This window comes from Ictidomys tridecemlineatus, chromosome 14 (genome assembly GCF_052094955.1).
Source record: "Ictidomys tridecemlineatus isolate mIctTri1 chromosome 14, mIctTri1.hap1, whole genome shotgun sequence".
NCBI classification, from domain to species: domain Eukaryota; kingdom Metazoa; phylum Chordata; class Mammalia; order Rodentia; family Sciuridae; genus Ictidomys; species Ictidomys tridecemlineatus.
Window position 1 is genome coordinate 50,967,363 of NC_135490.1, and position 15,972 is coordinate 50,983,334.

Below are 15,972 nucleotides of genomic sequence, written 5' to 3' on the forward strand. Positions count from 1 at the left end.
AGAACAACCAAAGGGATGCAAATGGTTTAGAGTTTGCTCCGAATGACAGTTATTCACTATTTGTGATCTTAAACAACAAAATAATCCTCAGAATTTGCATAGAAACTAAGAGGCCTCTAAATATGCAGATTTGTAATAAACCATAAAAGAAATACTTTAGCACATGATTTAAGGCCTTCTTTATCCCTAGATTATTTTATTATAAGAGACCCAACCTAAGTAAACATTATTAAATGCACCCTCACATTATTTTATATACAACTATTTGGCTTTAAAAACAGAATTTTATGACTTTGCTTTTAAAATTACTTAGCTTCAATTAACACAACAAATTTATGAAAATCTATAAATTTTGGCAGCAATCTTCAGTATGCCATTGGGCATACTGAAGATTTCTGTAAAGTAATAAAGTTTTACCCACAATTCATTTTCAAAAGCAATAAGATCTTCACAAATTAACAATTAATGAAGATGGCCTATATTATATTTTATAAGCATTTAAGTGTATTTTAATATTGACTTCATAGTTTTCTTTCCACATTAAGTTACTAAGTTTTTATTTTTCAGGTCTCAAAGTAGGAAGATCCTAAGGAATGTATAGGCCCTAAACACCTAACCTTTGTCCACAAATGATCCAAGAAAGCACACAATTTCAAATCAGTTGCTAACTTGACATTATCATTTATTAGGTTCACTTCTTCTTGCTCTTAGTATATGATGAATTTGTATTTCACTATGACATTTGAAAATGTTTGTTTCTAGTTACTATCAATCCTTCCTCTTCATTAGTGCACTATCCAAGGATTCAAGTAACTGTACCACCTTACCTCATCGAAAAGGTTCCCAAAGGACTTTTTTTTTAAATGTCACCTTAAAACAAAGCAGTTGTAACAACTAAGAGAAAAATTACTATTCAAAAAGGATATCTTCTCCAATGAGTGTGGATTTTGTATAAAGAGCAGTCAGTTTCCGGGAAAAGAGAGAACTTTTGTTGTCTTCAATAGCCTTTAATGCTGCAGTTTCAGTTTGCTTTACAACTCCCACCTTCAACAAAGTAAGAGATATTTAATATCAAATCTGATGAAAAACCAATCTAACAAACTCATTTCAAAATGCTTAAATATTAATTCTGAAACACTTAAAATAAGTGAATTAGTCCACAGTGTCCAGATATAAGGGTTAAGCAACAAGAACCATGAGCAGCTGACTAGTGTACACAAATCACTAAGAAGCACTCTGTTACTGAGTCTTAAAATTTTTTTTCTGTAAATACCTAACAATATGCTCTTAAAAATCAAGGTACGTTAATAATTATGAAACATTTTTCATTTCTTCAAATTCCAAATTCTAAAACTCATTAAAGCCTGCCTGTTACTTTAAAGGCATGTTTTCACTCCCTGGAAGAGAATCTCCCTCCCTTCTCCCTTGAAGTAAAAAATCAAAGCTGACCTTATATCCTTTAGCCACAAGACAGCGTACCTGAACAAATAGTCTGTGAGTTGGTATACTTGCTGTCATAAAGTTGTGATCTAAATGGCAATAAATATTCAGCTCCCGGGCAGCAATCTAATATTAAAAAAAAGAAAGAATGTTAATAAATTTCTATTTCAAGATTCCATGTGGGATTTGTTAACTTTGTTAAAAATTCATCAAGGTATACATCTAGGATTTGTGTACTTCTCTAAATGTGTGGTACATCAATAAAAAGTTTGAAAGAAACTCCCCATATAAATTCCCTGGTCTCATCTATTTTTTGGCAGTTCCTACCACCTGACATCAGGGCCAAAATCTGTATCTCTAAATGTCTCCAAAAAATGACAACTCTTTTTCTATGTCCTTAGATGTTCCAAAACCTAAAAGTGCTGAGGTGTATTTACGTAAGGACTATTCAATATAAAAAGGAGGAGGCCAAAAGAATAAGAATTTTCTATGCAAATGGCATATACAAGTAACTGATGATTAGAAGATACTACAGAGTATGCATAAATAATAAATCCACTTGGACAGAGGAAACTTTTAATAAGTGACATGAAGAGCTCTCTAGACTGGTTTGTTAATTAATGATGCATGGTTGATAGAAATGCAAAAACAGGAAGCAGTCCCTGATTCCCTGCTTTCTTCCAGAACACACTTAGACACCACCAAATAGAGCCATGGAAGTCTCTTCCAGTACTTTCACTCCTTTACCCCTTTACATCTAAACTGTATTCACCCATCACTGAAGACAAGAAAATATCATCCTCTACTATCTATGGTCAAAACATTTATCATTTAACCTAGATGGTTTCTTTTTCTCCTTCACCTATAGGATGCCAGCTATGTATCTGTTCTTTTTTAAATATTTTTATTAGTTGTTGATGAATTTATTTTATTTTATTTATTTGTATGTGGTGCTGAGAATCAAACCCAGTTCCTCACACATGCTGGGCAAAGGGCTCTACCACTGAGCCACAATCCCAGCCCCCGTACCTGTTCTTGACCTCAGGAAATATGTCAATACTATTTCATAACACAGAACACAATGGAACTTAGAAGAACACCACCTTTCTGCCCCAACATGATTCAGAAAACATGAACAAGAAAACATTGGCCAACTCTTCTCTTCCCATCCAAGGGGTGGCAGATATACTACATCATCATGTTCTGATGTTATATGACCTAACCAGTCTTGAGACTATGTAGTCATGACAATCAACCACCGCTTCCAGCAAAAGCTTCCCTCTACTTGCCTGTTGAATGTGCAAATTCACTTTAAACCTTCTTGATCTGTATCAAATACCCCTAAGTTAAATTGAGACATAGCTTAGGCTAAGATCAAAAGATGACTGACACAAAGACCTGTGGGTAGTTGGCAGAATTAATGTGCTCTTTTCATTGAAACTTAACTTTGTATCTGGCTATGAAAATTCATTAATTAAGGTAAGGAGAACTTCCATACATCTCAAAAAAATTGTTTTTCGCTTGAGATTCTCCTAAAAAACATATTTGTGGGCTGGGGTTGTGGCTCAGTGGTAGAAACTTTGCCTACCATGTGTGAGGTACTAGATTCAATTGTCAGCACCATATATAAATAAATAAAATAAAGATCTACTGACAACTAAAAAAAAATAGTTAAAAAAAACACATTGGCAATGGTTCATCCATCAATTGATTCATCTAATCAACTTTTTATGGATGAAAAGTATTGGCCTAGCACCATAGAAAATAAACAGTAACATTCCAGTAGGGACTCCTCACTTCTCCCCCACAAGTCTAGCTCCATCAACTTTGCTTGTGCTTGAGTTTTATTTTAAATGACAGCATTTTAAAGGGTGACTGATCAAATTAGCTTTTCACAAAGTCAAGAAATAAAACAAAAATATTGAAAAATATCTAAAGCTGAAAAAAAAATTAAAACAACTTACCTCTGCATCTTCCCCAAAGAATCTATACTTATATCCACATTCCACACATAAAATTGCATCTTTATGCTGCTGTTTCATCTCTATATATTGCAACTCTAATGGTGTGTAGATGCTTTTCGATTGTCTATTAGATGGTTTATCAGAAGTTTTCTGTAAGTTTTCGTGAGTCCTATGTGATAGGCCAAACTGACTGTCCTGGCAACCAAAAAATTTAAATAGTTTAACAAGAATAAACTATTATAATAAATTCTCAGAGAAAGCAAATGCAAAATTAGCAAAAAGCTAATAGTTGGTAAATCTAGGTGAAAGGTTTCCCAAGACACAATGTAGTATTCAGGCAAATTATCCCTAGACCACTGGGAAATTATGTTCATTTGGTAGATTTTTACCATTCATCTTTGTCTTTTCAAGCTCTCAAACAGCTTATTGCTTGTAATAATGCCCTTATATTGCTTCTAGATAACCCTTCTATTTGATTATTTCTAATTTCACAGAAAAATAAAGTTGGTCATTTTATGTACAAAGCAATATGTACAAAGGTTTGAAATTTTTTCAAAGTAAAACATTTTAAAAAATTATGAACCAAAAAAACAAAAACTGCCAGTATTTAAGTAAATTTTGCAAATCTAACCAACCTGAATGTTTTATATACTTCTTTTTAAATTTGATGTTATTGGACCTATAATTAATAAACATTTATTTTCTTATTTATTCCCAGGTATACAATGAATAAAAGTCAACTGGGGATAAATCTTGGGCAAAAACACTTGCAGCAAGCATGCCAACATGTAAAGCTGCACTTAATGTTTCATGTTTCCAAGCATGCTCTAAAAGATAGTATATTCTATAAATCTGTATTACAAGAGAGAATCATCATTGTTTTGGTAAATAAATAGGGGAAAGAAGTTTTGGGAAACAAAGAGCATTGGGCAACATTTTGAATATTAGTACTCCTACTATCCTGAACTTCCTGTAACATAAAACCATAATTAATTCCAACTTACAGCTTAGAGAAAATCCCTTGATTATTAGACTTGATTAAGAAATGGAAAAATGAGAAAAATTGATAGGATAAATCAATTTTTAAGTAAGAGCCATGCTGTCACTCTCAATATCTAAAAAGTTACTCAACTACCAGTGGAATAAAAAATATGCCCTAAAAAACTAGTGAGCAGAAGAAGAGGAATGGACAGAGAGCAGAAAAGTGTAGTCTCATATCAATAGAAACCCCAGAAACATGTATTCTGTGGATGTCAAGTAAATGTTTTTAAGAAAAAAAAAAAAACAGCTTAGCTGGGACGGCACAGAAAGACATTAATTTCAAAAAGACTCAATCTATCTAAATAACATAGCCCAGAAAACTCGCAAAGATTCGCAATAGGAAGATGGTAAGGTGTGGAGAGGAATGGCCAAAGAAACGTAGCTCATCGTAACATCTGAGAATGCAACTGTTTTTCATTTTGAGGGATTTTCAATTTTGTTTCTATGACTCTTACATAAATTCCAGGAATACTACATAATATAAAAGTTAATTAATACTTACAAAAATATATTTCCTAGAAAAAAAGTTGCTCTCATTTTTTTTAACTTATTCTTTTACTAAATAAGACAGACTTCTGGGGGGTGAGGTGGAGGGGGGAGTTCTCTCCATGTGGGATACTAACAAGTAAATCTAAGTACTTGATTATTAAGCAACTTAATTTTTATATGATTTGGGTGGAAATATTTCTCAGATATACTATATTTTCTTTAATATTCACAGATGCATCATGTTGAACTCAACCTTGTCTTGACAATTCAGAGTGATCAGAATAAATTTCAGAACCTATCCAGAGTCATGTTGACCCTTCATTAATATCCCTAGACCACTGGGCAATTATGTTCAATTGGTAGATTTTTACCATTCATCTGTGTCTTTTCAAGCTCTCAAATAGCTTATTGCTTGTAATAATATCCTTATATTGCTTCTAGATAACCCTTCTATTTGATCATTTCTAATTTCACAGAAAAATCAAGTTGGTCATTTTATGTACAAAGCAATAGTAGATAGGCTCTACTGAGCCCCCAGGGTAAATGTTCCAATTAATAAAATGAGATTTCATAGACTTTATGACTTCTATCCATAATGATCACCCTATACCATGGTGAACTGCTTCTCAGTATTAAAAGGTAATAGAAAAGAAAACATTCTTTCCTTTTCTGATGACCTAAGATAAGTGAGTTTAACCTATAGTAGCCCATTTGAGACAGAAGTCAATAGATCTGAACTTTGTGGGAAGGGAAAACTGTAAGCAAAATTCTATTATCCTAGTCATTTTTCTAAGAAAAAGTACATTTCATTAAAATTTTAATAAATAAATATATATGCATATATACACACACACACACATATAAATTCAAAAAGCATTTCTCTAATTCAATGATCATCCACCATGTCTACACATTAAAATAAGAGCTTCTAAGAAAATAGCCATGCACAATTCTCAGTGAAGACCAAATAAATAAGATTCTAAAGGAAGGTTGTAAATACCAATTTTTGTTTTGTTTTGTTTTGTTTTTAATTTCTCCAGATGAGTCTAATGTAAAGCTAAGGTTGAAAGTCAACCATTCGTCTGAATTATAGATTTCAATGATGGTGCCAGACAAGATTCTGTAATGATAGGAACCATTAATAAGTCACAAAATAAACAGTAGAAGAAGTAAAAACACATATTTATTTGGTTTACCTCTAAGTTTATTTAATACATGACAAGCTTTCAACTGGAAACCTCAAAACACTGATAGATAGATAGATGTTGCCCTACATTATTTTCCATGCAAATCATGAAAACTTTAAGGAGAGCTATAATAAAATTATGCATGTATCAATAATCTAAAAAATTCCCCCAAGTCAGTGATTCCTAATACAGGCAGTAAGTACATCACAATCAGAGACTGTGAAATAAGGGAGGTTCTAAAATAAAGAGTATTGGCTCAAAATAATTTGGGAGTCTTTTAATTTTTTGTTTTGTTTTGTTTGAACACAAACCAATTCATCCCTCATAATACACAGCAAATTAGAATATACATATGTTAGTTAGAATTTCTTATGTTTCACAATATATCTGTGAAACAAAAGATCTGTCGGGTAACTCAGATGATCAGTCAAGTGTCCTCAGTGACCACACAGAAACTAAAGGATTTCAGAACATACTGTTCTGGGTAACTGGAAATACATCTATATAACAATTACATACCTTTTGGTTCACTTGGGATTTAGAATCTTCAGAAGAAACTGCATTCTTTGCACGTTGAAAACTGATATCCTCAAAATCAGTACATTTTGGTAGAACTGCAAACCTCTCTTGAAGAGGTGCTATCTGGACTCTATTTTGATGAATGGCAGAATCGCAGCAGAATTCTTTCAGTTTTTCCAGAGACTTTGAGACAGTCCTGGTCCTCAGACATTTTTTTGGCTCTTGGAAAACAAATGAGAAGAAAATATAACCACGGTATTTTGGTCTCATTATGTCAACTTATAATAAACACAGAATTTTCTAAAAAGGGAGATTCCCATTAATGGACTGAACTATAATGTAATAAAGGAATAAAGAACATCAAGTTCAGGGTAAAGGTGGCATATTCAAGCATACACCTGATTTCACTCATTGCTGAGACCCCATTGAATAACTACAGTAGCAAGCTGGGGCTAGAGTTCAGTGGTAGAGCTCTTGCTTCTCCTGCTCACATGCAAAGCCCTGGGTTCTATCTCAGCACTACAAAAGAAGAGAGAGACAAAGAAAGGAAAACTACACTGCAGTTTGATTCTGGTTTTTATTTGTTGGTTTGTTTTCACATTTAAGGACAGACAGGAGAGGAGAGGCAACAATTGCAAATGAAATCTCTGAAGCTAGAAGGGAAAATAGATGAGCTCTCACCAATCAGCCCACCCAACTCAAGCTAAGTCCTAAGTCAATAGTTAAGAAAACCAAGGACCAATCCTATTTGCAACACAAAATGATCAAGAGACTGGGGAATTACTACACCAGTAACTGTAGAAATGGAATATGGGAAGATCTAAAATAAAGGCACTGAATTCAAGTAATTTGGTTTCTAGACACCCCACACACACTCCAAAGTTAAAGGCAACTATCTTTTCCTCACCTCAGCAGCACACGGGAGATAGCTCTGGAAAGGCAAAACAGGCATAGCTGATGGAGCAGCAACTCAGAAGGGTGATGGGAATGTACGTTGACTATATGCTGACACCCCAAGCTCTCCAGAACCTAGGAAGCTAGGAGGTTTCTAATTGAAGAATCTGAACAGATTAAGGGGAAAGTCTTAGATAATGACATCAAGGGTTCACCAAGGAAATCCAATCACCCCACTCAAACACCTGTTTTCCTGCTTCCAAGCTTTGCACATGCTATACTTTCTACGTATCAAAATTGTATTCATTCTTCAAGTTCCATCTCAAAGCTATCTTTTCCATGAAATTCTCTAACTCTCCCAGCTTTAAATCATTTTTCTTTTACATTCCTATAAGAAGCTCAAATTTTTATATAGTACACAGTCTGCCTAGTAGGAGTTGTTTATAAGCAAGCAATCCATAGAGAAGGGATCTATCATTTATTGGATCTTTACCATGTACCACAATATATTATTTCACTATTTAAAGCAATAGTATTAGGTAGCTATTAGCAAATATAAGGGAACTGGGGTTGCATGAATTTATCATCTTTTACCCTTCCTATGAAAGCAAGAACATTCTGAGGGCACAAGTGATATTCTGTTCATTTCTGAAAGTATAAAACTTTCATAATTTAAGTGTGTACACAGATTTCCCTCCTGTGGTTAAAAAAACAAAAACAAAAACAAAAAAAAAAAAAAACTTTCCCAGAATGTAGGTCAGTGAAAATCTTGGGGTTGTAGTTTTTGAAAACACAAAACAAAACAAAAGACGGATCTTTAGTTGAAGTGTTGAAAACAGAAGTGAAGTACTAAGGCTCTACTGCATGGTGTATGTTTGTGATTGAGTAAAACTCAAACTTCATCACTTCCTAAAAGCTGTATTACATTTTATTTTTACTTATGTCTTAACGTTATTAGTGTCTTTTATCTCTGTATGGTGGAAATACGCATTATGGTATGTTGCTGCTACTTTGCAACCCTTCTGATTCAAGAAAGGTGAAGCTATAGGGACAGGCTCACCTAGTGCTAGACATACTCTGACAAAATTTAAAAACAATCCTGAAAACAATCAAAATTACCCATGAGGAAGTTAACTAAATGCAAGAATAAAGTACAACACTCTAAAGAAATACAAAATCCAGTAGAAAATAATAAAGAACTCAAAACAGCCACGATCCAATCAATTGCTGGACATGTGAAAAGTATGAAAAATCAATTCAATGATGCAGATCCAGAGAGGACAGATATGATGAAATTAATATATACAGACATGTTTTATAAATACACTCCACATAACGAGAAGGCAAAGAAAAACATAAGCAAAAAGAGGGGTAAAAGGATACTTTTTTCTATTAATAGTTTTACTGAGATATAATTCACACAGAGAAATTGAAGATATTATTTTTAAAAAAAGGAACTTCAGAGATAACATCTAAAATATCTAAAACAGGGCTGGGGATGTGGCTCAAGCGGTAGCATGCTCGCCTGGCATGCATGCGGCCCGGGTTAGATCCTCAGCACCACATGCAAAGATGTTGTGTCCGCCAAAAACTAAAAAATAAATTTTTTAAAAAAAATAAAATATCTAAAACAAAAATTTATTGAAAGTGCTTTATAGCAGATTAGATGCTACAGAAAAAAGATCACTGAATTTGAAAGCATTCTATCCAAAATGAAACACGAGGAGAAATAAGACCTGAAAACAAAGCTTCAGTGATTTCAGGGACAATGTCCAGTAGTTCAACATCCCTGAAATAAACTTTGAGAAGAAGAGAGAGGAAGGAAACAGAAAAAAAGCAGTTGATAAAATAATGCCTAAAAGAGCTTTCCAAATTTGATGAGAGCTTTAAACCCATAGACCCAAGAAGCTTTAAATGAGCTTCAAACAGGATAAAAATCAATTCAAAGTGGCCTAAGGCCCAACAAAATCTAATCTGTGGAAATCTATAATGATGAGAAAATCCTAGCCAAGAGAAAATGGACAGGAAAATTGGCCCTCTATAATTAAAACAAAACAAATGAATAAACCAAAAAAACCTAGATTGTCACATGCTAAAAATCAAAAATCCTTGAACATGGTGACTCTCTTTCTTCTAAATACATGAATTATTTAATATATACTTTACTTTGTTTACTATTATTTCTCTTATTTTAAAAGCATATTTTTAGTATATTTTCCAAGGTATGTTTTACCTTTGATTATTTCCATGATTTCCAAAATACATTCTAAAATAACTTTTCAAAAGCATGTAAGTTCCCTTGTGAATACAAAGTTTTCCTCTCCTGTGGAAACCAGATTAAAAAAAAAAACACAATAAAAAAAATTTTAAAAACTGGATATGTGGCTCAGTGGTAAAGAATGTGATTTAACATGTATGGGGCCATAGATTCCATCTCCAGCACCAAAAAAAAAAAAAAAAAAAAAAAAAAAAACCCTTGTAAATTGAAAAATTGAGAAATGAGGCGGATATGAAAAATATTCAACATCCCTAGCAATTATAGAAATGCAAATTAAAACTACATTGAGATTTTATCTCACTCCTGTCAGAACGGCAATTATAACGAATACAAGTAACAATAAATGTTGGCAAGGATGTGGCCAAAAAGGTACACTCATGCATTGCTGGTAGGACTGCAAATTGGTACAACCACTTTGGAAAGCAGTAATGAAGAGTCCTCAGAAAACTTGGAATGGAACCACCATTTGACCCAGTTACCCCACTCCTTGGCATATAGCCAAAAAACTTAAAATCAGCATACTATAGTGATGAGGCCACATCAATGTTTATAGTGGCTCAACTCACAATAGCTAAGCTATGGAACCAAATAGATGCCCTTCAACGGATGAATGAATAAAGAAAATATGCTATCTATACACATGGAATATTACTTAGCCATAAAGAAGAATAAAATTATGGCATTTGCTGGTAAATGGATAAACTGGAGACTATCATGCTATCTGAAATAAGCCAATCCCCCAAAACCAAGGGCCAAATGTTCTCTCTGATATGCAGATGCTAACACACAATAGGGGAGGGGGAATAGAAGTTCACTGGATTAAACAAAGAGGAATGAAGGTAATGGAGGAATGGAGGGGGGATGGGAATAGGAATCACAGTAGAATGAATGAGACATAACTTTCCTATGTTCATATATGAATACATGACCAGTGTAATTCCACATCATGTACAACCACAGAATGGAAAGTTATACTCCATGTATGTATAATATGTCAAAATATACTCTACTGTCATGAATATCTAAAAAGAACAAATAAAAAATAAAAAGAAATGAGATGAATCTAAACAGTTGCATATTACCTAGAAATAAAAAGAATGAATGTAGTTTAGAGCAGTCGAAATTATAGAGGCAGAAAGTAGAATGGTGTGGAGAGCAGATGAACCCATAGTCATTGGCTGATCCTGCAGTGTTGGAAAAAGCCAAGCCTGGGAAACATTTCTTGCCAAAAAGCAAAGAGGTTAACAGCCTTGACACTTGGCTCTGATGCTAACAGTTATGAGACGTTCCAGTACAGTGGGCTTCCTGGGTGCAGCAGGATAATCATAAAAATGTTTCTATCTCTGTAACTTTTTAGTGCACAAAGAAGCCTCTTGATAACTCAGAAGCCTTGAACAATTTACAATGCCCCTATAGTTTAACTTCCTGATTATGAGACTCTATATAATAAATTTGCAGAGCTAGTTCCAGGTCACTGTTCCTCCATTAGAGGGCAGTGTCCCACCTGGCCTTAGCTTTGCTTAAAAATGTTTTCTTTTTCTTTGTGTTTTTCTCCATCTCCAGTCACCCCTACTCAAGATCCTTTGTTGATGCTTGGCAGGTTGTGGCAGAATGGTAGCTGCCAGAACTGGAGGTGGGAGAATGGGAGTTATTATTCAATGGGTAGAGTTTTAGAAATGCAAAAGGAAAAAAGAGTTCTGGAGATGAATAGTAGGGATGATAAAACAATTTAATTGTACTAAATACCACTAAACTGCACACTTAGAAATGGTTCATGGTGAATTTTATGTTTCTTACAACTTAAAAAAAATGAATTTTAAAAAAGGAATGAAGTACTGCTACCACGCAGATGAACCTTGAAAATACGATACTAAAGAAAATAAACCATATACAACAAGCCACAAATTGTATGATTCTATTTATATGAAATTATTTCAATAGATAAATCTACAGCAGAAAGTAGATTAGTGGCTGCTAGGGCTGGAGAGTGTTACAAGGAAACGAAGGTAGCTGCGACTGGGTATAGGTCTTCTTTTGGGATGATGAAAATGTTCTAAAATTGACTCCCTGCCACAGCCTTCAGCCCCAGTGCTAGGGATCAAACCCAGGGCCTTATGCATGCTAAACAAGTACTCTCTACCACTGGTCACATCCCAAGGCCCTAAAATTGACTTTGAAAATGTTTGCACAAATCTTGAAACAACTTAAAAGTCATTAAATTGGTGAACTATATGGTATGAGAACTGTATTTTAATGATCGTGAAGAAGAAGGAGGAGGAGGAGGAGGAGGAGGAGGAGACTACGATGATGACAACCACCCTGGGACAGAACAGATACCCACCTTCTGAATGCCAATTTTTTAAAATATTTTTTTAGTTATAGATGGAGACAATATCTTTTTTCTTTGTTTGTTTATTTTTACGTGGTGCCGGGGATTGAACCCAGTGTCTCACACATGCTAGGCAAGCGCTGTACCACTGAGTCACAACCCCGGTAACCCTGAATTAACAAATGACAAGCATTTTAATTTCAACAATTTCCAATCTCAACTGTCCTGTGTGGCCCCCGTTAAGCCACTTAACTATGGCAGCCCTCAGTTCTCCTCACCTGTCATCTACCTTTTCCTCTATAAAAGAAAATAAAACAAAGTTTTTAGGAAGAATAAATGAGCTACAAGAAGCTTTAGAATAAAAGCAGACTTTAAAAAAAGAGCACTCACTGCTAATAGAATTTACTGAAAAACTGAACAATCAGGTCTATATAGAGCAATGAAACAAAAAGAAAAAAGGCAAAGAGCCCCAGAAAATGCAAAATTAACCAGTGGCAAATCTGTCAAGTCATGCCTCCTTCGAGCCCCCTCCAGAAAAGAAAAGGACTATGGTATTAACAGATGTTATCAGATATATTTTTCTCATTAGTCATACATCTCCATTTTTGTAGTTAGTTCTTATTCATGTTGGCCCTAAATCCAAGTTTTACCATTTATATGGAAAAATAAGTATCCGACTTATTATCTCTAGCGGTATAGACAAGTTATCTTCAATGAAATGGGACATTTTGTTAATTTGTTTGTTTTATGTTCTGGGAATTATGAATAAAGATGGATTTCCTGTCTCTTCTTATCACAAAATCTCTGGAGCCAAAAACTAGAAAAAATCTGCTCACTCAATCATCTACACCCAAAATCACCTCTGGAAGTCCAGCAGCTCAGCAATGCTGTTTTTTTGTTTTGTTTTGTTTTAATTAACATTTCTTGTTAATAATATAATATGTAAACTATGAAATTATTACTAATTAACTAATTTGTGGGTCTATGTTGTGCACACATGTGTGTGTGTAAATATAGAAAAATTTGGAACAACACACAGTACCCAAACAATGAGCAGTAGACCTCACTAAAAGGGAAGGTCTTTCACTGTCTACCATCCAAATTTGTGTACTGTTTGAAATTTTTATAACAAGAATATCTCATTTTTAAAAACATGACAAAAATGGTTAGAGTGGAAAAAAAGAGAAAGTTGGGAGAATTACAGCCAAATTGCAGAACTCCAGCTCCTCCACTGTCCCCCTCACCTCCTATACATATCACCACAAACTCAAGCACAATAGTGATCATTGTCCAAAAAGAACAAAGTTTCAACCCTCCAAGAGCTTTCTCTGCCATCCAGAAAAACTCAAGAATATCAGAGCCATGACTGCTGAGAAGAATCATCGCCCAGACTCACCAGGGTTACCAGGCATTACCAAGTCATTTCTTTCTTCCTTTTCTTGGACTTTCTTTGCTTTTTTTTTAACAGGCCCATCTTTATCCAGCTGTCTTTTTTTCCTTTGTTAACTTCTGTAGCCTACAGACAAAGGTCACAAAATGAGGTGTTATCTATTCTGTGAAAGCTTGATGTATGTGAAGTAATTTAAACATTATTTCTGAATGACACCAACTTCTCTGCAATCCATTCCTCATAGAATTATTGTTAGCTCTGGAAAGTCCTGAGTTAACTGTTTTTACCCCCATCAAGGACAGGGTGGAAACTGGCAGGTCATGAGCCTCAGAACCTCTAGTCCTGCTAGAATAAATGAAACTAAGCCATATAATACCTTCCTTTACTCAATCAGCCTTTACTTATCTCAAATTATAAAACCTGATTCACCCCACTTACATGTTAAATAAAATACCCCTAAGAAATAAAATAGTACTTATCAAAGCCAAAATTAGGAGCCAAAGATTAAATATACAATATCACTTTTTAAATACTAATCAATATTTAACTATGTCCTGTTTAAATACAATATGTTCACCATTAAAGTTGCCACAAGACTATGAACTATCTATTGGCAGGAAGCCTGACAAAAATTTAAGTCCTTCACCAAATAGTCTCTAAATGGTAGACGCAAAATAAAATTTTGGTGAATTCGTGAAAATTAGGTCATCCTTAAAAAAAAAAAAAGGAAAAGAGAGGAGCAATTACTATAGGAAAGAAATGTAAATGAAGAGAACTTTTTAAAGCAGGTTAGTTGTAACTCCATTAAAATGTGATTTGTGATTAAAATTCAGTCTGTAATCCCCTTCCACACACCCTTAGTTTGGGAAGCATACAGGGTACCCTAGGGAAGACTCCCTCTTGGGAAAGCCCAGAGGAGGAGGAGGGGTAGGAGGGGAGAAGGGGCGGGGGAGGGGGTAGGGGAGAGGAGGGAAGGGAGGGGGAAGGGGAAGAGGGAAGGGGAAGGGGGAAGGGGAAGGGGGAGGGGAGGGAAGGGAGGGGGAAGGGGGAGGGGAGGGAAGGGAGGGGGAAGGGGGAGGGGGAAGGGGGAGGGGAGGGAAGGGAGGGGGAAGGGGGAGGGGGAAGGGGGAGGGGAGGGAAGGGAGGGGGAAGGGGGAGGGGAGGGGGAAGGGGGAGGGGAGGGAAGGGAGGGGGAAGGGGGAGGGGGAAGGGGGAGGGGAGGGGGAAGGGGGAGGGGAGGGAAGGGAGGGGGAAGGGGGAGGGGGAAGGGGGAGGGGAGGGGGAAGGGGGAGGGGAGGGAAGGGAGGGGGGAGAGAAAGGAGGAAGGAAGGAAGGAAGGAAGGAAGGAAGGAAGGAAGGAAGGAAGGAAGGAAGGAAGGAAGGAAGGAAAGAAGGACAAAACAAAAAATCTTAGTTTATTTCACTAAAGATTGGAAAGCAAAAGGGACTGGGGTTGTGGCTCAGAGCTACAGGGCTCGCCTAACATGCGTGCTGCACTGGGTTCCATCAGCACCACATAAAAATAAATTAAAGATACTGTGTTCTCCTATAACTAAAAAATAATATTTAAAAAAAGACTGGCAAGCAACAAAGTATTTGTTAATACTATAAATGCCAATGATTAACCATTGGCATTTATAGACACTTTATACATCCAAATTGAACGTCACACATTAAGACGTGAACTATAAGATGGTGACCACTACTCAGCTTCAGCCCACAGTGATTTGAAATATTCAGCAATGCTGTTCAGTGCTAAGAACTACATATGAGCAGATTTCTTAAAGTCACCCAACCAAGCGTGTGGAGAGAAGCCCCTTTTCAAACATCAGTCCAGGAAAGAAGAGGGAGAATTAAAAGACACAAGTATGCCAGACCAACTGGCACTCTCCATTCGTCAGAATGGAAATTCCCTTCAGGTCTCCTCTTAACAACCAGAGGGACCTTGGCCTCAAATCTATTCCCTCAAAACAGGTGATGCAAAAAAAAGAAAAAAAAAAGAGGTAATGCAATCTCTCAGCCACACCTCGATGTGGACCCAGCTGGGCTTTCCCAGCCTCTGCTTCTGCGGCCCCGCCTCTCCCGTTCTCTTCCGGCCCCAGCATCTCGGGGATTGTCGCACACAGTCGCCACCTCCTCCTATTCCTCTCACAAGCTCCGCCCCACCGATGGCCTTGCCCCGCCCTGGACCGAACCCACCACCAGTGGCGGCAAATGAGGCTGGGCGGTGGACGCTGAGGGCGCTGCGGAGCCGTGGTTTGCCTTCGTGGCGGCTTCCGTGGGAGACGAAGTGGATTTGAGGCTTCCCGTGGAGTGAAAGAATTGGCTCAAAACTGCTTGTCTCCCATGGGCTGGGCCGGCTGCAGAAAGACTGCCCGATACAGGCTTCCGCAGAGACATTGCAGGACGGGTAGTGGTGGCCCGCCTACAGGGCCCAGCCG

The 15,972-nt window shown here is 36.3% G+C and overlaps 1 protein-coding gene across 1 annotated transcript; it reads right to left on the reverse strand.

Annotated features, from left to right (window-relative positions):
* Positions 1–330: 330 nt before the first annotated feature.
* LOC144370388 (DNA mismatch repair protein Msh3-like) lies at positions 331–15,689 on the reverse strand. The gene is made up of 6 exons (XM_078031135.1): positions 15,558–15,689; positions 13,538–13,657; positions 6,641–6,861; positions 3,405–3,599; positions 1,480–1,566; positions 331–1,044 (listed from the first exon to the last, which is right to left on the reverse strand). The coding sequence occupies exons 2-6, from the start codon at positions 13,551–13,553 to the stop codon at positions 910–912; spliced, it is 654 nt and encodes a 217-aa protein (XP_077887261.1). The 5' UTR covers positions 13,554–13,657; positions 15,558–15,689; the 3' UTR covers positions 331–909.
* Between the last annotated feature and the right edge of the window lie 283 nt (positions 15,690–15,972).